This window comes from Notolabrus celidotus, chromosome 22 (assembly GCF_009762535.1).
Source record: "Notolabrus celidotus isolate fNotCel1 chromosome 22, fNotCel1.pri, whole genome shotgun sequence".
Taxonomy (NCBI): domain Eukaryota; kingdom Metazoa; phylum Chordata; class Actinopteri; order Labriformes; family Labridae; genus Notolabrus; species Notolabrus celidotus.
Window position 1 is genome coordinate 4015796 of NC_048293.1, and position 23577 is coordinate 4039372.

General features: G+C 42.6%; 1 protein-coding gene and 1 long non-coding RNA gene across 2 annotated transcripts in view; one reads left to right on the forward strand and one right to left on the reverse strand.

Annotated features, from left to right (window-relative positions):
- The first annotated feature begins 6534 nt into the window (after nucleotides 1-6534).
- Nucleotides 6535-9709, forward strand: LOC117806620 (piggyBac transposable element-derived protein 4-like). Its single transcript, XM_034675601.1, has 2 exons — nucleotides 6535-7221; nucleotides 7842-9709. Exons 1-2 carry the CDS (start codon nucleotides 7070-7072, stop codon nucleotides 9535-9537), a joined length of 1848 nt encoding a protein of 615 aa, XP_034531492.1. The 5' UTR covers nucleotides 6535-7069; the 3' UTR covers nucleotides 9538-9709.
- A 2425-nt stretch (nucleotides 9710-12134) lies between these two features.
- Nucleotides 12135-23577, reverse strand: part of LOC117805949 — a 193663-nt gene continuing 182220 nt past the window's right edge. Inside the window, exon 13 of the long non-coding RNA XR_004629569.1 lies at nucleotides 12135-12200. This is a non-coding gene — a long non-coding RNA (uncharacterized LOC117805949). The remainder of the gene's footprint in view (nucleotides 12201-23577) is intronic.

The following is a 23577-nucleotide window of genomic DNA, read 5'->3' on the forward strand; positions in this document are numbered from 1 at the left end:
AATACACACTAGGTAACGAGCAACAGGTGTGGACACAGGTGAAACTAATGAGGGTAATCAAAGTGGAGGGGAAGTGAAACTAAACCAGACACACAGGGATCAAGAACTACAAAATAAAACAGGAAACACAATAGACTTGAAAGCTACATGTTCTGTGTATAAATATGAGAACAGTGTCAATCTTTACATTCAAATCATATCACAAAAGCTAATAAGTGCATATCCTGAAATGCTTAGTATTTAACATTTTACTCATTCAGTTTTATCTTGAAAAATCTAACAGTGTCCAGTTGGGTGCAAATTGTGACAGTAATTTATCATGTAAATAACTTCAGAGACTAATATTAATCAATTACTTCCCAATCTACACGGCTGTCTGCTTCTCTTAACAACGCCATGGGAAAGAAACTCTTCAAAGTGTCCTGTGAGAATCATTGAACTAACAGTAGTGTGTTCAAAGGGGGTAAGATCGATTGTTCAAGTCATGTCTTACCAAGTCAGAGGCTGTTGTATCAGCGTTTTGTCCATGCAGTACTGCCCCAGTCCACTAGGTGCCACTTGTGCTCCGTCTCTGCGCTGGTCAAGAAAAGAGATGCACTTTTATCCACTCTTTCCAGACGAGTCTGAAACTCTCCTGACTGAGACTCGTGACCTACACTGAAACATATATGATGGAGGCAAAAATACAAAAACTAACAAAGCAATGTCCGCCTCTTCTTTGTGGGAAAATCAAAGGATAATTACAGAAGAAATGTTACAGAAGAGTTATAGTGTCTCCTTTCCTCTCTATATCAAGTTTGACCACAAACAGTCTTCCAGTAAGGACCACATACCCAGAACAAACCACAATCTCTATACATAAAACATCTGATATACATAACTATACATGTATATACCCAGACTCACTTGTGTACTTCCCTGGGCATTAACAGTATCAGATGACATACTGTATGTTACTTTATGCTTGGGGCTTATTTCCTGGCACAGATGAAACACCTGTAGGTCTCATGAATGACTGGAAACAGCTTCCACAGCAGAGTGTGATGGCAGGTGAACTTTCCAGGCATTGTTGTTGTCCTCAGATCACATTAGAGCTACTGTTTCCTTCCCTCTACCCAGCCAATTGTTTCCCCCAGAGGGACACCCAGGGCGGTGGTTAAGGAGCGCTGAGGGACACGGAGATGAGAGCAAGGTAAACACATTGAGGGGAGGCTGTAAAGAAACCAAGAGGCTACAAGCTGTGGTCAGAAAGTGAGTCAACCTACTTCAGAACATGTTCCACAAACACAGGCAGACGGAGTTTAGAGCCCAAAGTCTGTTATGTAAAGTGATGAAGGAAAGGGATTTTCAAGTCATTGCTAAGGAGAAGTTTCCTCAGTGTTCATTTTACATTTGATGATTAGATATTAACAATCTGTTCTATAGCTTTGTTTTTCTACTCTGAGGAGCGGGTCAACTTCATGGGAAAGCAACTTGTTTATTTTCTTGCTCAGACTTAGATGCCAAGACTGATAACACTTATTCAGCTGTTTAATGACTGCGATCAGGGAAACCTTTTCTGCAGTGTGGATTAGGCAAATTAGAAGTAATGTGCCAATTAAAGAGCATTGGAGCTGCTAATATTCAGATTTTGTGACCTTTGGACTGCTAACTGTTTCCCCCTCGCTGCCAGGCTAATCTAACCAGCTGCTGGCTGCAACAACAGATTTTTTGGCTTTTTTCGTGCAGGGCAAACCTTCTTATGTAACCACCAGGGATATATAAGCATCATTTGAGAATGGTTAATTTGTGGGCGACTACTTGCTAATCTTTATGTCTAGGAGATATGTGGCATTAGCAATTATCTGGGTTATGTCCAGTGTGTGATTCTTGGAAAAAATCCAGAGGGGGTAATGTTTAAAAAGATAAAAGAAGAAGAATTCTGCAACCGTCTCTAAAACAAAGAGTCAAGTCAAATTTAATCATAAAGCACATTTAAAAACACAGCAGAAGCTGACCAAAGTGCTGTACAATACAAAAAAACAAACCAAAAAGACAATGTGAGACCAAACCAAACAATTATTTGAAAAAGGGACAAACAACTAACAAGGAAAGCACAGCGTTCGGAATTGAAACCTATTCAGGGCTAGAGGACTCAAATGCTAAAATATAAAAGTGTGTTTTGAGGAGAGTCTTAAAAGAGTTGACAGGGGGGCGGCCCTGATTGAGGAAGGGAGGCTGTTCCAAAGACGCTGGGCCTTTACACTAAAAGCGCAGACGCCCTTCAGTGTATATTTTGACCAAGGAACTACCAGGAGACCCGTGTTAGAAGACCTCAGAGGCCTAGAGGTTTGCGAGAGTGATGTAGTTCATGCTATACAGAACAACGAAGACTGCAGTGAACTCTACTTGGTGAAACTAAGCAATCTCTACCCAGACGCATGGCCAAGTGTGGGAAAGCCATCTCCTCAGGTTCTTATAGTTAACTAAACTTAACTAAACTTGACACAAGGCAAGTCCACTTGCACCATCTACTGGCGGAGTATGACATGGATCTAATGTAGTCAGACCAGGGATAAAAACCTGAAAAAAAGCAGAGGCATGGTCCCCCATACCCTCTGGCAATTTGCACCCTGGTTTTATCTCTCAATCTCTGGTTGTGTGTTAATTACTCTCCTTTGAGCTTTGTGTTTGGTCTCTACCTACAGCTTATCCGGCTAATCTATGCCCCATTTAGCGCCCAAGCTAACTAACTACTTTGATAGAAATCATAGCCATCAAATTATATCAAAATATTCCCATTAATTCTACACGGGTAAGCAGTGGGAGCAGAATCAGAACTTGTTGAACTGAAAACATTTATCACAGCTGTTCTATCAGACACAACAGGCTGATCTCTCTCACATCTTGGCAAAAAACAGTGACTGTTAAAAACATGGACATAATCTCAGTGACATCACCCAGTGGTTTCTGAAGAGGTGTTACGAAGCCCAACAATGGGAATGCTGAATAATCCAAATTTACGATCAATCTATGCAGAAATAGGTGAAGAGTCTGACTGAGGTGGGCCTTAGGCGTCCTGGTAAATAGCTACAACACGCCCGCCTGTGTCAACACAGCCACACACCTATTAATAAAGTCTTCGCCTTGATATCTTCAAAACAATTAAGCTATGATTTTTTTTTTTTTTCATGAAGTGTATTTCTGCTGTAAAGATGGGCATCTTAAACATGGGTGTTAATGGGATCTCCTTGGCTTTTGCAACAAGCTTCCAGTGGCCACTTGAGGTACTGCAGTGCTTTGGACTTCATATGTCAACACCGGAGGTTGCCACTTAGTAAAGACACTTAAAGCATTTCCTAAATTGTTAAACTGTTCCTCGAAGACATCCAATTATGATCCCTGTCCAGATGGAACGTAAGGCAAAAACAACAAAGAAGTAAATGTTTATTCGGTCCTAAAACACTGCTCTGCTCTGGAGGTATAATGACTTGTGTGAGGTGATGAGGGAGAGCATGATTCAGATGTTGAATGGGAAAATAAATACGCTGATGTAGACCCTGACACAGCACTTTCATAGCTCACGTTATTTACTGACAAAACCTCCTCACTTGAACTGATTAAGGATCCCCTGTGGTGTGTCACATGTGTGTTCCTCTCTGTTTATGTGTTCTGAGGACTCATTTGAAGAAGGGATTGAAGAAAGATTTCTCCTAGTGTGCGGTAAACACCTTTGTGGGAAGATGAATCTCTCCTCTCCTTCTTTTCTCTTCTTTTCTGAATGAAAGAGTGAGTGGGCTCAGGTTGTAATTACAGTAATGAATGATTTTGCTCTACCTTTCCGCCCATCTTACATGTTTTCTGATCCCTCCCTCCCCTCCTTCCCTCTCTCTAAGCTGCTTCCCCCCCTTCCCGTTCCACTGGATGTGGGTTGGCTGCTCAGGCCTCTTTGTTTTTGGTAAGGAGATCCCCTGTTTATGTGGAGGTGGGTGTCCCTGGGTGTTCTTTTTTAACCACACTTTCTTTGATCTGCTCCTCCTACTCTTGCCCCCGAGTGTTGGAGTGTGTGTGAGTGTGTGCGCGTAGTTCTGATAACACCACCAGCCTGAAATCATAAAGACAGCGCTGCCTTTATGTGCAAAAACATGTGGTTTTAGTGTGTTTGTGCTTGTGTATGTGTAGTGAGCTGTGTGAGTGGTTTTGGTGGTTTGGGGAGTCTGCAGGAGTGTAATAATGTGGTATCGGACGTTTATAATTGAAATGTAACTTGAAATATTGACTTCCATATGCCTCTGCTCTCTTTAAACACATGATCACACGAGTCTGCATGTCTAAAACCTGAGAGTGGCACTTTATCCATACACATATCAAAGCTATCTTAGCATGTGGTCGTTATTACAAGCAGGCTTCATGTTTTAACCCTTGAATGTCCATTTCCCCATCCAGTTTTCCCTTAAAGACACATTCAATCAAATACTAGAAAATATACCCATTACATCTTTCTTACTGATCCAAAAGGGATTAAAGTCTAAGCTGCAATGCGTGAAGTTTTTACATCAACACTAGTTCAAATAATTGTGTGTAATGTTTAAGGGCAAGCTCATAATATTTAGCCTGTAAAAATGTATTGTCCAACTCTGCAGTCTCACGCTATGGAAACTCTAATCAGACATGAACCTATCCATTTTCTTTGATCTGTTCTCCCATGTTGGTCGGAGAGGGAATTTCGGTTGTTTCCTTGAGATCTAGACTCAATGTCTGATGATCATAACTCTTAACTTACCGTATTAGTGTGAGCAATGGCAACATGGCACGTAGTTATTGGGCCTATCACAGTGACCAGTTTATTGTTCAGTTAACTGCCTAAACATAAGATGACCACCTTGCTATGTCAAGAAGATGAGCTGATTAAGTTGATACAACAAGAAAAAAAAAATGCAAGAAAACTGTGTAAATAAAATGTCTGGTTGCACTCAACTCAAAGAAGCATTTAGACTAATTTCAGGGCATGTTTTTTGTAACCAAGCTCTCCACTGTGCTCCTCTACTTCAGTTATGGACAGGGCTTTTAAAAAAAGCATTCAATGCAAAAAGATTTCACAAAATGCAAATTTAAATGCATTTCATTAACACAAAACCGCGCAAAAAATGTCATGAAATGCAGAATCATTTTACAAACTGCCTGAAAAACCCTCTTTTTCAGCCCTGCTCAGAACAGTCTGTTTTCTCTCTGACCACGCCCCCTCAGGAAGTGGATGTGGCCTCGGCTCTCCAGAACATTGATCTAATGTTTACATGTTGGCTGAATACAAGGCTGCTCACAGTCCCGCGTTACTTCAACCCTCTGAATTTGATCCAGAATCCTGATCCTTTCTGAACGATTGGTCACAGATTTAGTGTTTCTTGTTGTTTTATTTGTCAGTATGTCGACGTGTGTCTTGGTACACAGCTACGAACATGTAGCTATGTGGCTATGCTAACTAGCGCTAGCACTTTGCCATGAAAAATAGAAATCATCCACTAGATCTTCAAATCTGCAGACGTGGGGAGTAAAACCGACCTTTGTGTTTATTAAGACAGCCTACAACTAGCATGCCTCCCTCCTAAGCTCCTTGTTAGCACATATGTGTGCAGGTAATGAAAAACAGAGGAGGGGTTGAGTTGTATTTTATACCATCTATGGGCTGAACAAGCTCTGAGCTCTGACTTCCGTTACAGACCGGATGTCGTTGTGACGTACGAAAAACACTGAAAACTGAAATGGCTGGTTTCAGCACACATTTACAGAAAGGTGGAGAAATCAGAACAGGGGCAGAATGGATTCTTTTCATTTTCGGGGGGTTTGTAGACATGCCAGGGACACATATTTCAGGGCGAGAACCATTAAAAAGTCGATTTTGCATGATATGTCACCTTTAAAGAGCATATGACATATAATTGAAAATGGCTTAACACAAATTTTGCCATGATTGAGCCCAGCATTTTGGTGTACATAAACATTTTCATTCCTTAGCAGGTCTTTGGGAACCAAAGAATGAAAATAAAAATGTGCGACCCAATGTGACTAAAATATTTAGCAATATATATGTAGGTATTTGAGACACGTTGGCCTGCACATATTGATTTTATAAAAACCTATGACTGTAGGTCAGCTGCCACTTAAAGCTGATGAGGGGAACTTTTGATTTATATCAATTTTGGCGCCCCATTGTGGACAAAGTGATACCTCTTATCTCTTCTTCTGTACATGCAAAAGTAGTGTTTTCAACAAAAACCTCACCCTGCTGTCTTTTAACAGTCAGATGTATCACTCAATGTGATTATTTGACATGAAAACAGCTGAAAAAGGTTGTTTCTAAAGCCAAATGTCAATCATGTGGTCTGACACCTACCCCCTCAGAGTGGTTTAAGGCTTTAAAAATGACAACAGAGAAGGTGTCAGTGTTGTTGTTTATGGTTTTGTTTGCTTTTGAAGGTCATAAAGAGGCATCACTGTTGGTTTCAGTCTGTTTCTCAGCTGGTGAAAAACTCCTCATAGTGCCTTTAAATATCTCTTTCTGGTCTACATGGAATGAAAACTATCCCTGGACCCTGCTGGTAGGGGACTCTGCTGATAGGGGACTTTTCTTGTTTTGTTTTTTTCTAATCCAACATGGCTTCCGATGAGAGCTGCACGCGAGCTACAGTGCGATCGTATCTTCCCCGAGGCTTTTTAATCCAGCCTGGAGCTTCAGGACCGTCTTGAGAGGCTTTGCAGAATACCTCCACATTAATGCATCTACCCTGGGACGTTCTTTTGCTCTTAGAAAACAGCTTTTCGAGTTGAAAACTGCCACTGGTTTCATTAGCCTCACTCTTAGCCTTCCCATAATGCATTTCGGTTGAAACTGGGGCCAATCAGAGCTTGTGTTGTTCTCTTCTTGGCCAATCAGAGACGGCGTTTCTGAAGTATGGCTGAGCCCGGTGTTGAAAGTTGCAGTAGCAAAACGCTATAAAACAACATTAAAGTAAAGGGGAAGTTTCTGTACCTGAGAGTACGGGCATTGTCTGTGTCATGTCATCACGGGAGTCTGGAAAAGGAGCAGATAAACATGAACACATGTGACATCAAACTAGAAACCAACGGGGGAGCGGAGGGAGAGCTCCCTGTGGAGAGGGGAGAACATGATGTGGAGTCCGGAGCAGAGAGTTTCCTCACAGATGATGAGCTTGCATACCAACAAGGAATGGATCCAGTTGAGGAGTAAGCAGTTTATATATTATAAGTGAACGTGATATAGAATGAAGGTAAAGGGTGGTTTATTTAACATGTATGTAGTGGTCATCTCTCTTTGTATTACCTATTGTGTCCAGGTTGACAGGTGAGTGACAGGTGGACTCTGTTTAGAAAGAGAAAGGTAGGAAGGTACTTTATTAATCCCCAGGGGGGAAATTCAATTTTTTCACTCAAGCTATTTTTAGACATGCTACACATACAGTTTTTTGGTATATACATACAATCATGCACACACATGCAGGGAACATGCTTAGGGAGAGATGTGAGGATACTGCTGTCAACCAGAGCAGTTGGGGGTTCGGTGCCTTGCTCTAGGGCACCCGGCAGTGCCCAGGCAAGTGAACCAGCACCTCTCCAGCCACCAGTCCACTTGCCAAACTTCATCCATGCTGGGACTCAAACCAGCGACCCTTCGGTTCCCAAGCCAAGTCCCTATGGACTGCCGCTACTGCCGCCCACAGGAGAGAGAGCAGGCCTCAATTAAAAGTGTCAGTGTGGAGATTTAAAGGAAAGCATTGTTCTTACAGCTGTGTGATTGATATGTGACCAAACACTAACTTTTTACATCTCTTTGGTTTGTTTTGAAGTGTTGATACTGAAGATGAAGACTTGCCTTGCAGCTCAGCTGAAACTGCCAGAAACCACACATCTACCCAGTGTGACCGAAGATCAAGACCCAGATCACCTCAATCCCAGGATAGATCCCGATCCCCGATCCAGTTAAGGTCTGGGCCAGGAGACACAGCCTCATCCTGGAAATCAGAAAGAGATCTTGACATTGTTCCAAAATCCATAAGGTTCACCCCAGCAAGACCCCCTGGACATCAGCTCAACACTAACAGCACATACACTCCACTGGACCTTTTCAAACTGTTTTTGAGCAACGAAGCAGCTTCCACCATTTCTAATCACACAAATAAACAAGCTGCTAAAAATGTTGCCTGTGGCAAAAAATATTCTTGGACTGACCTCAACAGACAGGAGTTTTTTAAGTTTGTGGGGCTGACTTTTTATTTTGCCTTGGTGAAGCTTGAAAACATTCAGGGGTACTGGAAGAGAAACACCATTTTTAGTGTGCCGTTTCCAGCCAACGTCATGGTTCGGGACAGGTTTCGGATGATATTGTGGAACATCCACATGAGCGATCCAGAGGAGGATGTCGAGAATGATAAAAAGAAAGGGACCCCAGGATATGACCACCTGTTTCGACTGAGGCCCTTTCTTGACAACCTCAAACATGCTTTCAGAACATATTATCATCCAAAACAGAACCTCACAGTCCAGGAGAAGGTGGTGACAAAGGCACATTATGGATTTACACATTTCATGAAGCCAAAACCCAAAGCCAAGAGAGATTTCAAACTGTTCGTTTTGTCCGACTGCAGCAATGGCTACACATTGGACATTTCCGTGTACACCGGAAAGGGGGAGTTTGCCTCAGGTGTTGGACTTGCTTACGACTCTGTTATGTCCCTGATAAAGCCAGCCCATCTGGGACAGGGCTACCATCTGTATGTGGATCAGTTCTACACCAGTACAAAACTCTTCAAGGACCTGCATAGCATGAACATAGGGGCGTGTGGCATGTACAGAGACAAAAGGAAACACTTCCCCCGCACAAAATCTAACGCTCTGAGGAAAAGTTCCCCCAGAGGCTCCATCAGGTGGATCCGTGAAGACCCACTGTTGTTTGTGAAGTGGAAGGACACAAGTGAGGTCTCTGTGTGCTCCACAATCCACCAGGCGCGCGCTGGTAACTTGGTGAGGAGGAGAGAAAGAATCAAAAGTTCAGAAATTCTCACCAAATACATCACATGCCCGTCACCGGTCTTGGAGTACAACAAACAGACAGTTGGTGTTGAATCGTTCGACCATCTGATTCAGTACTTCTCTACGCATCATGAAAGCATACGCTGGTACCGCACGTTGTTCTTCCAGCTCCTGGACATTGCTGTCACAAACAGCTTCATCCTTCACAAGGAGCTCTGCAAGGAGAAGCAGGAGGAGCCCATGAATCACAGAGCCTTCCTGGAGGAGCTGACGGCTCAGCTGTGTGGTGTAACAGTCGCGGCCCCTGCAGCAAAAGCGCAGTGCAGCCACATGCCTGTGGCGATCTCGCAGCAAAGTGATTCAAGCAAGAAGGCTTCTTACGGACGTAAAACCTGCATTCGCTGTAGGCAGACCAGGAAGCTCAACCTGTCCACACCATGGAAGTGTAAAGAGTGCGACGTGGCGCTCTGTCTCATCCAAGATAGGAACTGCTTTGATGCATGGCACAGCTAGCTATGTGTCAGGGAAAACCAGATTGAGATAGATGGATAGAATGTTAAGAATGATGTGTTGGGGAAATTTTTATTTTTGTACTCTGATTGTCGAGAGGGACCAGCTTTCAAAAACCAAATATCTTGCTAACTTTTGTTATCTGTCACGTTGCAATAAAGTTCTCTAAAATGCATCCTGTAACTGTGGTTACTTTTCAAACATTTTGTGACATTACTACAGCATACATATTATGATAGCCTGGGCTGCCCTTAAAGCTAGGGTTGGTAGTCTCTGAAAACTAGCATGAATTTGAATGTAGCTTTTCCTCATGACTCCGTCTAACCCCTCCCCTCCTCCCTCGGAGCTCCTCCAAAACGAGCCCCCCCGCTCACATGCATGAGCGCCGCTGATTCTCGACCATATGATCGTGACTGATTCAAAACCGGTCCTCACCAAAACATTATCATAGTGAAAGTTAAAAATACAAAGAAGCTGCTGTTAGTACTCACAACTATCATGCTAGCATTATCCAGCTGTACCGGTGACACGATATCAGGAGAAAAATTATAACACATATATAATACTGTAACAGCTCTACTGTTTGTTAAACATGTTCAGTGTAGATGTTCTTAATTCCTACAGTGTTGACGGTCAGTGAAGGCATCAGGAGAGGTGTAGAGTGTGTGAGCGGGAGAGAGGAGACACAAGAGAAGAAGTTTTTCATTCATTCAAACATTGATTGTTGTTTTGTTGGTTGGCGTGATCACGGCCGACAGTGACCGGTTATTAAAACTAAACGTGTTCACGAATCGGCTCGTCATCACTACAGCGTCCGGACGGACGCTACAATAAATATATATTTTCTGTAGGACTTACTGAACGTCATTAATTATTCTGCTTGTTGGTGAGAGCTTTTTAGACTCTGATCCGGACTACAGTCCTGAGCAAAGCACCTCATCAGGTCAGAGGGGACAGGCCCGAGGACGAGCGAGAAGGGCAGTCAGTAGAGTCAGGGGAAGCAGAGGCAGGAGACGGGGACTCGGAGGAGTGCACGCCGGGGAAATGTACGTGCAGGAGGAGGGCAGAACGGCTGGACGGGATTTGATTGGTTTAAAATTTGGGGAGCCAAAAAACGGTGATTGGTTGGTGTTTTCCCAGGTTTACTCCGGCTGTAGATAGCAGCTATTTTTCACTCTTTTTTAGGAACACATTATGTAATGATTGCCATCAGGACATAAAGATCATTTTAACCAGTATGACAAAAAGTGTATCTAAATCTGATTACCAACCCCAGCTTTAACAAGATGCTTATTCATTTATTTTTCATTATAACACTGAGGTTATGTAAGCAATATTACACAAGAAGACCAGGCCAACCAAAATATGAGGGGAAAGAATAGCTAAGACCCCAGGGACTAAATGTTTCCACTCAAACTCTTCTGTTTTTCATTTTAGAAAAGATAAACACATCACATCACATTATCACTAATTCATCTGACTCAGCAAATTCAATTTGTTTTCAGCGTTGCAGTTACTTCACATTTAGGGAAGTAAAACTAAATATTTAGCAATTTTTTGACGAGTGCAAAAGAAAGTTCCTCTACCAGATTATTTTGTCTTGAGGAAGGAAAGCAGAAAACTGCAAAGTCTGGGAAAGATAGAGAAATTGTCTGCAAGAACAAAATATGATGACAGATAAAAAATGTTGTAGCTAACAAGATACTTTATGCCTTTGTTTTTCCTCTTCCTTTGCTAAGTTATAAAATCAAAAACATGTGCAAAACAGATCCAGATCAAGTGAGCAGAGTTGAGGTCTCGTGTTTTACAACTATCCCCTGTCTGCCCTCTCACCCTATCGCCTCCTCCCCTCTCTGGGTCACAGCTGGGCCGCTCCTACAGGCGTGTTGAGTGTTACCTGTCAGATGAAGCAAGCAGCCAAATTGTCCGAGCTCAACTGAGAAGCTGGGATCAGGAGCTGAGGGCCTTGCTGCCTCCCTCTGACCCCCCCTAACGTCACCCCCACCCTGGCCTCCCCAGCTAAAACAGCAGAGTGTTGGGAGGGGAAAATGATATGAAAGCTGGAGTCACTGACCCCTGGTTCCATGAGCAGCTCACAGAGAGTTGAGTCAGAGGACAGCTAGTTAATTCCTCTCTTCCTCAGTGGCCTCAACTGTGAGCTTGCATACAGTATTTTCTTCTAAAAGTACAGTGCACAGAGAAGGAGTACATGGAATGGAATCCAAAGGGACACAGATTCAAAACAGAGAGCTGTCACAGTTAGCAGGCCGTACTATCGTCGCTCGTTTGTTATACTTAAAGGAATATTATTTCAATTTGACAGGGGATATATTAAAAAAATGAAGAAAAAAAATCTTCCATGATGTGATGCACTTACACTACAGTAATATCCTTACTGTTGTAAATGTCATAGCTGTCATTCAGACTGTCAGACATTCAGAAATGATAGTAAACATCAGCACATGACATTAAACCAACACTGTGCATTTTGCTAGGTCATAAAGATGTGCATCTTCCACAATGCAAACAAGAGGCCAAACAAATAAAGTTAAAATAATAATAAAAATAAAGTAAGAGTAAAGATATACCTTCTAAAATCTGCTCTGTAGTTCCAATCAGCTCCAGTTTGTGGCTGTTACGCATGCACGTCTACACTGGTATGCCATCTGCCAATAAACAGAAGAAGAAGAAAAGAAAAACATTTTCAGTAAGTGTATGTTGAGATTTAGAGCAGCCAGTCAAGACATGGATGTTCACCCAATGTGATCACCCACCACCTTCAATACTGAAAAACGTAACCCCGAAACAACAACAGGATTACCAGGCCCTGAGAGAGGAGAGGAGTGTGGTGGAAATCTGATATAAAGAGTCCAGACTCAGAAAAGTGTTCAAAACAACCAAGACTGACCCTTTCTTGTGTTTTATATAAAGGTTTGATATAAAATACAAGAGGACACTTTTCTGAGTCTTGACTCTCAATTTAAAATGTACACCACAATCTTGGCGCTGGGTGCAGGATTGCTTGTGTGAGCCTGTCCGGGACTCAGGACGATGGCGACTGATCATCCTGAAGCTGGACTTTGCATGTGAGATTTCCAACATATAGGGCTCCACAGCTCCACAGTTGTCATATCTTTTATATACTCTTCTTTCTGTCAGTGCATCTCAGTAAACAGGTAACAGGTTTAGATACTTTCATTGCATGTATTACAGGGTAATGGAACCAACATATTCACACATTTTCAACTCGCTATAAGTTCCTCTGCTGCTTCATCACTCTGTCTGGTGTCTCCTTTGTCCACACTGTCACTTCTGTGTAATGTTTATGCAGCCTAGACAAAAGTAGCAACATAAGGTGCCATAAGGTAGGGCCATAAGGTGCAGTTCCTTTAAAAGAGCCATATAACCAATACCAATTATATACAGCATAGATAAGGTAAGATGTGATACAAACGTTTTTTAAGATAAGATAAGATAAGAAACTCCTTTATTTGTCCCACAACGGGGAAATTCATGGAGTTACAGCAGCAAACAAAAAGGTGTACAGTACAAGAATTTCAACAAGAATATATATATATTAAAAAAAATGTTCATTAAAGACGACAGATTGGCCATAATCCCTCCTGTCAGCCACCACCTCCACAGGGTCCAGGACTGAGCTGGCCTTCTTCACCAGTGTGTTCAGTCTTGCTCTCCTGTATCCTGTCCACCCTCAGCAGGTGTAATCCTTCCAATGTGGCGTTCGTGACCGGTGTTAGCTCTGTTAGCATGATGCTACCCTGCCAGTATTCCCTCTGGTGCTGGGTTAGCTCGTCCATCTTATCGTAGAGAGATCTTACAGAGATCTTTCTAGAGGCCATGTAAACTTAATTCAGTGAGAGCCTCTTAAATACACGGCTTGCCATGGATGATATTTCCATGTTTCTGACTTTTATATTTTCCACATTTTCCAAATACAGCTAAAGAAACACTTAAATGGCGGTGCAGATTTAACCTAATGGTTAAGTTGAACGCCCATATAGCAGTTGGCCCAGGTTCGATTCAGCCTGCGGTCCACTTCCTGCATGTCCTTACCCCACTCTCTCTTCTGGTTTCCTGCTCTATCCTCTGTCCTCTCCTTTCTAAATAAAGGTGTAAAAACCCCAGATGTTAAAAAACAAACAAACACTTGAATTGGTTTTCAGTTTATGGTAATCAGCTGTTAATAACATCACATATGTTGAAGAGTTGGTGCATATAATAATACAGGTAGTGCTTAAACTGCAAAACTGTGTTGAGTTGCTGTTATTCAAAATATGCCGGAAAGAAGAGACTTAATATAATGTCGAGAAGTCTGACATATACGACTGAATTTACCGAAAACATCTGATATCAAACCAGTTTTCAATGGAGGTACCTCTACATGCTGTCACGTCACCTCTGCTTTGAAACATATCAAAGAGACTGAAAAGAAAGAAACTTTCAGACAACGAAAAGGTAAATCTATCCACATTTCCTCCAGTTTTCTTGTAATTTAAAGCCTGAGTCATGTTCGACACCTGGGCGCACACCAATTCACGTCAAATCTTTTGTCTCTACCTGTTAAACTGCACATTATGTTACAGCTTACATAAACCAGATCGTGTTAAAAATTGCATAACCACAGCAGTTGGTTGATGCAGGCAGTGAGTTGTGAGAGCAGAGATCCATCGGCTCACACCGGCCCTGCCAATAACAAACGACAGGGTTTAAAATGAAACACCCCGCTTAATGGAGGGAGTGTTTCTAATCAGCCAGGCAAGCCAGCAAGCAGGAATACTCCACCAGGGCATATTAAAGCCAAATAATGGCACAGAAAGTGGGCTCCAACCCTTCTTCCCTCTTGCCTTCTAACCCCTGTAACCTTCAGAAAGACTCCATATTGTCCACTTATCCCATCCTCAGCTCTCCCTGAGCCGAGCTCCACAGCAGCCCAGGGAGAGGCATGTAAATCTGGCCCCCTTTGAGCAAGCATCATGCTCTGGAGAAAATAAATCTGCAGAGGTTCACGGTGAGTTCAGCCAAGCCGCAGCTCAAGGCTTTCTCCCTCTTACCCCCCCCCCCTCTCTCTTTCTCTTTCTTGCTCTTTCAAATACTGCTTCTGTCTCTGTCAATGCATCCGTCTTCCCATCTCCCTTTCTCATTCCCATCATCACTCTTCATCCTCTTCAAAAGTCGTCACATATTTGGTAATGTCACAGACTGAAAAGATCACAGTGATGTCATTGTTCTGATAAGGACCCCAGGGAGGAAGAGGGACAGTCCCCCTCACATGTGTTGTGTCTGCACTGGTTTGATCGAGTGTCTCCTTCAATCTAGTTTGGTCAAGTTCAGATCCAGTTTGATGCACCATCGGAAGCCCTGGTTTCTAGAACTTCTAAAGGAAATGTAGGATGTTCTTTATAGCGGGAGCCACATGACAGGAGTCCCCATGTTTTAGATCAATTCTGTGAAATGAGAAGGGACTCAAGTTTGCATTTTGGGGGTTTTACATTGACATTTTTTTAAATAGGATGTGAGCTGCTGAACTTGTGTATGAAAATAGGAAATCCCAGTAGCATCTTACAGAACTCTTCCTAAATGCTTTCACAGTAAAATAACCTCATACAGGATGAAAGCTTCCAGCAGAATAGTAAAGGTACAAGCAAATATATTGAAGGGAAAGGAGATCCTTATTTGTTTTCTGAAGCTACAACCAGCAGCCAGTTCATTTAGCTTGGCATAAGGACTGGAAAAATGCTGAAACAGCCAGCAAGGCAAGTGAATTACAAAGAAATGTCAACACTGTAGAGCTCCAAAGTCTATCTTCTTAAGAGTATTGAGTAAACTAAACTGAATAGTACAGAAACTACCTTCATTGACAATTTCAGTAACCCTTAGCCAAATAATAAAGTATGCTGTATGGGTTGCCACCTTGGATTTGTGAAAAAAGGGACACTCAACCAATTGTATTACCAGTTCAGACTGACCCAATGAACATAAATTCGGACATAGGACACTGGTAAGCTCTGCTGATGCAATCTTGTCTTCTTCTGGTGAACCTCTTTTGGTCATAAAGTTGTAAAGGCCGCCTGTTTCTGTTTGTTTGATTCCACAGCTTGATGCTTTGTTGTTGTTGGGTGGATTTCCAATGCGTTTTTCCTTTCATATTTTACGGAGATTTTCGCCAGACACAAAACACATGTCGTGGAAAAACTGTCTCCCTGGGTCGGCCGTACCGATTCAAACTGTGAAAGTGTCTCCCAGTCAGGATTGTAACTAGTCTATGGTTTTTTTTGTGCTGGTGTCTTGCATGTATTTGCTCCATCTCCTTCCTCGTCAGTCGTCTCTCCTCCCATTTCAAATGGAGACGCCAAAAGTTGGTGAAAAGAAGACCTCGTACGTTGACCTCGTACGTCGGCCAATTCAGCTTGCTGTCTCTCTTCGGTCAAGTTTCCCTCCTTGCTTGAGACACTTTAATAATAATAATAATTCATAGAATTTATATAGCGCTTTTCTAAGTACTCAAAGTTGCTTTACATAAGGTAAAAGTAAAAATAAAACATATAAATAAAACAAAACAGGGATAGAGGTGGGGTGGGGGGAGAGGTCATGTGTTGTATGCTTTTTTGTACAGGTAGGTCTTGAGGTGGTTTTTGAATGATTGAAATGAGTCAGAGTTGCGGATGTGTGGAGGGAGAGAGTTCCAGAGAGTGGGGGCAGTGATGGCAAAGGCTCTGTCCCCCAAGGTGCGGTGCTTGGACTTGGCGATAGGGGACAGGAGGTTGGCATCTGATTATCTGAGGCGGCGAGATGGGGAGTGGCGTTTGAGGAGGTCGGTCAGGTAAGAGGGGGCGAGGTTATTGAGGGCTTTGTAGGTGATGAGCAGGATCTTGAAGTGGATTCGGTGCTGAGGGATGGGTGTGATGTGGGTTCTGGAGCGGGAGTGGGTGAGTAATTGGGTAGCTGAACTTTGAGCTCTTGGGCGGACGAGTGTGACATATGCATGGACAGGAAGAAAACAGAGACAATTTTAAATAGCCGCAGAAGCACAGGGACCTTTCTAGACTACAGAATGATGGAAATCAAATAAGGTTTTTGAATTTTCCCCAGAATGGAACAAATTGTGTCCCAGGACAGGTTTTTATTTTCCCGGGACAGCTGGTGAAAAAAGAGAACAACTCTGGGAAAAAACGGGACAGGTGGCAACTCTATGTATGACATTTTGAGCTACCTAGCAAGACATAATGAGCTACCTTAGCTAACAGTTACCTTTAACTATTTGAACTATCCCAGTCTAAAAATGACACCCCGACTCACATTCAAGCAGAATGAACCACTTCAACATACAGAACAAACCTTCTGTACCAACAGTTTGCAGTACTACAACTCCTTACCTGACAGAGTGAGCTAACCCAGACGACATTTTCAGCTACCAAGCTATCAGAATGAGCTTCCCAAGTCTGACATAGTCTAATGGATAGTTTGAGGAACGTTTGCAGACAGAATAGCTTACTCTAGCTGAAACTGGAGCTACCCTAGCCAACAGGGTGAGGTACTGAACATTATACAAAGTTTGAGCCCTCTTAGCAGGAACACAAGATACCCTATTTGAGAGAATGAACTACAGTATGCTATATGACAGAAATAGCTACTCAAGCCAACTGCTGAGATTTGATGTACCCCTGCTTCCAGTAGATCTATGCTTCGTGGCAGAATATGCTATCATTACTGACAGAATGAGCTACCTTATCTTAGAAAAACTAGCTGCTTCCTTCTTCTTTTTTTTTTACAGACATTGGGCCTACTGTCAGTATTCCTTGACTGTTTCCTTTGTGCAACTGTACCCTCTGAATAAAAAGGTGTAAATTCTCTAGACTGTCGTAGGTAGAGCTTCAACACAAAAGAACAACAGCATTGATTAAGACTTTTGATTTGAACTTTATGACCACGATTTTCTTGTTGTTGCCAAATTGCCATCACTTATTAATCTTAGTTGTGAAATGAAGTCTCCTTATTTAGTAAAATGTTACAGCATTTGAAGATGCACTTTTGGAGTTTCACTCATACTTATGTTCAGCAATGTAGGAAGTGAGTTGAAGAGTCTAAGTGAGTTTAAGTGTGCAGGCTGTTTACTAATGGACACTTGACTGTTGTAGTGAATTCATTTCAAGGCTTATCTGCTATCTGAAATAATCTAAATGTACTTCAAGGCCTGAATAGATGAAATGAAATTGCTTCACTTTAATCCCCTGTAGAAAAAGCATGTTGGCGGGAGTAAGTGTTGTTTACTGCTCATTCCACTGGTGGATCATGTCAGGCAGCGCTGTGTTGACACGGCTAAGCCCGTCTTCTAATGTAGCTGTTTATCAGAAATGGACAGATAGTTTTTAAAAGAAAGAGCAAGAGGAGGAGGAGGAGGTGGTCTGACCACTGAGTACTTCCAGACCTCTAATGAAGACGAATGTGAGGACGCAGTGTCCATCCACCCTGACCCTGTGACCTTTGACCTTCGACACAGCATAGCAGAGCGGCCTCACTAATAAAAAAGAAAAAGACAGGGAGCTTTAGCGAGGGGGAAACGGCTTCATCTACGCTGCATAATTACGTGACATCCTTCCAACATATTTGCGCTTTAACTATCCCAGTGGAAGAAACGTTTTCACACCATAAACCAGCTCAATTTGTGGAAAGTATCAGCTTGCAGTAAACAAGTAGGAAAACAAAGACCTCATTGTGGAGTTTCAGATCAGATCTATGAGGAGAGTCTCTGACCACGCATGTGCAGTGTGTCCACATTACACTGATATACAATACTGTTCATTATTTCAAATCACTGCCTCTCTGTTTATGCTTCCTCGACAAATTGTGTGAGTAATTGTAGGTAACCCCTTTGTGTCTGTCATTAACTGCTCTGCCTCCTTATCTCTGTGTCTTAGACAAACCTAAAAATCCTCTGAGATCACTGATGTCTCCCTGACAAAGTGTGGTGGGTGTCTCAGAGTAATGTGCAGCTCATTCAGCTGGGCCTCCATCTTAATCCCTGACCCGGAGGAGGGAGGACTCTCGGTTTACACAGCAAGAGGTGGGAGTGTTAGATTACACTAAGACTGTAATTATAAGGTCCCAAGACTGATAAAAAAGAGGCAGACTCTGCCGCACATTAATGCATGAATGTAGACTGTGGAGATTCTGTAGCTCTCTCCTCTCTTTCAGAGTCTTTTGAATTCTGTGTTTAGTCAGGTTGAAATGGAGTTTGGTTCATGTTCCTCTATTCATTTTGTTTGGCAGGACTTTATTTTGTGGTTACTAACCCAAGGATTCAAAACCTACTCTGCACAAAAGAAATGGATGCAGCCATTGTGATATCACACATTATTCATGAGCTTGTCTTTGATGCCTCAAGTTTGGCATTTCCACCAATGCCACTTTGTTTGTTGGAGCCAGAAGTGACCATATTTGGCATTCTTGTGTCTTTATCTAGCTGACATGACATGGTTACAACTTTCCAATCAGATATAACCGGGCCATGAGGCGTACCCTGTTTTATCATCAATTCTATTCTAAATAGGTTTTTACAAAGATTATAAAATTAAAGTTACATTGCATTGGAGAATTCTTACTACTAGTTAACGAGAGCTTGGCATAGTTATGGTATCTGGTTTACAAAACAATATATCAGCCATAGACTGTATAAGCCATGGACAGAACAACAGCCTCACTGAGTGAAATCAAAACTTCTAGAGCCCCCTCTAGTGACTGGTTGCAGTATATAACTTAAAGCCCGCCTTCTCCATTATAACAGATGGAACATGGGTCAAACTAGAAAATTAAAATACATGTCAAATAGATTTTCTCAAACATTCCCTTTGTCATTATAGTTAGTTCTTATCAGGCTGATTTATGTCCAAGTGCTCATTATTTTGAGAGGTTGAGTTTTAATTAGTTATTGGATGTTAAAAAGATGATTGATAGACAGCTCTATTGTCATGCATTCTTTCCTGGATTAGCAGAGTAGAGGGGGAACATTGGGAGAAAACAAAGATAACACTAACACATGAGTCACTGAACTCTGCACAACCATTCAAACTGCAAGAATCTGTTCTAGACTGTCTGGACTCTGCTGATCTGAGGGATCTTTGACGTTTTATTGGTTGATTTTATAAAGTTGGGATGTCAGTCCCATGGCTCTACCATCCTGTTGCTTCTGCCCATGCTTTGGCTGCACCAGCATAACATGATAACATGTCAGCATTCGTTCAGGCAGTATTCTGGCTTCACATCTCACAATGGGAGGAGATGGAGGCGTACCATCCAAGACACTTCAGTGATAGTTACGCTTTTGAAATAAAGTCGCTGTGTCCTCTTGTGTTTAGTCTGGAGAGGAAACCAAACAAGATCATATCTTATTCCTTTGATTCAGAGTGGAGCAAATGAACTCGTGATTTGGACGAGACAGACTAACAAAGAACAATTTAAGATGTAACGAGTTTATTCATACAAAAAAAATCTACTTTTATGGTTCTCTTTTCAGTGTTTGGATCTTAGACAGTATGATTTCAGAAAAGGACATTTAAGAATGTCAAACTAATAAAAAAATTATGGATGCAAAAAATCAAGTTCACTTTTCATACACTTGACCCCTCTGAAAAAGTAGTTCAACAGAAGTTGAAAAAGATCTATTTTTTGATTTGGGCGGCACTTCTGAAGAGTTCCCTGCAGCTAACAGAGTTGAACATTAATTGTAATTGCCGTTGTGTAATTTGTGGTGGTCTGACTGCTGCTTCCAAGATTCACTTGATTGAATGACGCAAGAAACCAATCAGTTGGACATGCTGGGGCTAATACTCCTTATAAATAAAATCCATGTGAAAACCGTTGTGATGAGCTGATTTTTTCAACTGCACAAGGGAAGGGAGGAGGGCTGTGTTATATCAAGTTTGATCAACATGAAGGCCACACATTGAAGTTTTTGATGCCTAAGGTTGTAAATGAAAAGTTTTGTAACCTATGTTTTTCAGCTTATGCCCTGCTACAAAGATGTGCAGCCCTGCAAGGACCTGACCTGTAACAAATTCTGGGATTGGATCAGTGAAAATATTGGAGAACATGTAGCAGCGTTTTGAAGTTGGTAGAAGAGATTTAGATCTTTGCCTGAGGTCGGTACGCATGCTTTGCGCTTAAAATAGGCCGCACATGAGCTTCAGAGGACGGCTCACAAAGCTAAAAGACAAAGTAAAAGAGGGGTTCTGATGTCCATTAGTGAAAACCAAACACTGATCTGAGCTCTGCAGCATCATTGAAGCCACGGGGGTCTGAAAAGACATAACAAACACAACAAAGCAGGCTTGATCCAATCCTCTTCAAACAACCACTAATTTCATGTTGCATCTTTGAGCGTGAATGCCCAACTGTGTTTGCTCTGCATGCACTCTGACCCCTGTCCTTCATCCTCCTAAACCCCCGTTCCTTTTCCTCATCCTGCAGAGCTCAGCCCAGCTCAGGCCGGCCCACTCACCAGGACAAACTGCAGGCCTCCTAATCAGCTCATTTGGAGCAGATCAATGGCACTGATGACAAGAGCCTAAGCTGAGACTGCGGACCAAATGAGGGCCGAACAAAACACCCTTCTTAAACGATGGCCTCAGAGCAAATAACCCGTGGGTGAGGGGGTCAGGAGGTTGGTGACCTGGGTGGGTACGGTGGTGGAGGTGTCCGACTGGGCTTGAGTAGAGCAGAGGAGGGAGGGGTTTGAGTCCCTGGTGTCCCTGCTGGTGGGCCAGCTGAACAAACAGCTAGGAACAAGGCTGAGCTTCAGCATGCAGAGACACAGAGCTCCAGACATACAGGCCGGGACCTGGACCAGACCAGAACAGTACGGGCTAGACTTAAGAGGCAGGACAGGACTGAGACAGTGAGCTGCTTTCTTCTGCAGAGAGAAAGCAACATTTGATCAACAAAAAAAGAAAGAAGCATGCAACTGAACCCACACACATGCACAATGCATCCTCATTCACACATGATGCTTGCATGCAGGAATTTGCAGATACATACACATCATGTGAGCTTTGTATTTCACTGATGTCAATAACATTAATACGTTCATTACAGGATATTCTTAGCTAGCTTAGACTAAGCTATAACTGAGACTGCTTCTAAAATGTGCTGCTTAAAGAATCACCTCATGCACAATATGCTTGTGCAGCTTTTCGGAATTTCCGTTTGCATGTTGTTAATCTGGGTTTACATACTCTGCATAAAGACGCAGGCACACGACTGGTTATTTTGGTATTCAGAGTGTTCTGATTCCCTTCTGTAGTGAGAGTATCATCAACTAGCAGCGGGCCTTTACTGGATGCAGCCTTGCAGAACAGAGTGTGGACAACATCAGCTGTGATGCTTTCCCCAAAGCCATCGTCTGTAAGACTGGACTGGATGTTATCCTGTCTTGATGTTGGGTCTTTATTAATAATATACCACAGAGTACAGTCTAGACCTGCTCTGTTTGCAAAGCGTCTTGAGATAACATCTGATGTGATTTGGCGATGAATACATAAAGATTGATTGTAACTATGATATGCATTTCAGAGCTGACTGGGAAAGTTTGTTTAAGTCTATTCCTGCACCCTGATCCACAGACTGCCTCTCATCTGATGCATGTAATAAAATGACAGAAGGGATGGGGGTGTGGGAATTTGTGTGTTGATTGGAACAACGGTACTTAACAACAAGACAGTAGGGACAATAAATATAGAAACCTAAATATAAAAGTTCTAAGTAAAAATACTTTCTGTACAAAGAAGTATAAAAGTACTACTAAAAGACATAAATACATATATGTGCCTAAGCCAGAATGCACATTTTAGCAGATAAATATAATGATAAATAAGGTTATTGATTGATTTACAATATTGCTCATGGTTAAGTACATTGCAAAAGTATATGGGCCTTGATGCATTGCACCAGTTGCACTGCTGATACTCACAGCAGTGCCAACCGCTGATAACTTCAACACAACTCAGTGAGGGTTGCTGGATCATTGGTTCAGGTATTACATTCCTAAAGAACAGGATGCTCGTATATCCAGACATTCTTGCACAAGCTCATATTATGTCATGTAAACTCCCTGAATGCTCAGTCCTTCTCTCATCTCTCAAAAGGCCTGTGTCTATCTACTCAAAATAATACTCCTCTGTCTCCAAGCTATTGATCTTCGCTGGTCCGTGCCTCCACAGGACATCCACTGTTCCTCCTCACTTTCCTGCTCTCGGGCAACTCCTAAAAATCTGCCCCCGTTGACATCAACCCCCAAGGGAGCCACATTCCAGGAGCCATTCCATATCAGCACAGCGCTTTTCAAGATGCCCCGTCTTCTTTTGTAACACTGATTATGTAAAAGCTTGGAGTGCAGACAGCTGGAAATAGCTGAAAAGATGCTGCCTGTGGTTATTATAGGCTTGGGAAAGCTTGAGTAAAACTACAGCAAAGCGTTAGAGGTTTTCCAGATAAAACACACAAGGACTGTTGCTCTTTGATGCCAAACAAAACACAGTCGAGGCCTAGATCAGATCAGGTCAACCTGAGTCGGATTCCAAATTGTGTGCGCTCCATTTCTGGCAAAACAGGGTCACAGGAAGAGAGACAGAGGGTTTTGGTCAAAACACACACACACATATACACACATTATTGTGCACACAGACGGCCTTGTTCAAGGAAGCAGGGGGCACGAGCTCTGATAATGAGTGGCACACATGAAAGGGTGGCTCCTCTCTAGAAAACAAACTTCACCAGAGGAGCCGTTGTTAACAGGCTGACCCCTGAGCCTCTGAGCGGGCACATTGTCCCCCCGATGGATCCCCTCTGACAGCCCGTCACTCAATGCAACCGTCTCTGTCGGCCAATCAGGGCTCGACGCCGGCAACCGTCTGGGAACTCTCCGCCCATTGAGGGGACTTGAAGAATTTGGTGTGACGCCATGTTTAGACGGCAGTGGAAAAATGTTGCTGTGCGGTTTTCACTGAAGTGCAATCATAAGACTGATGATGA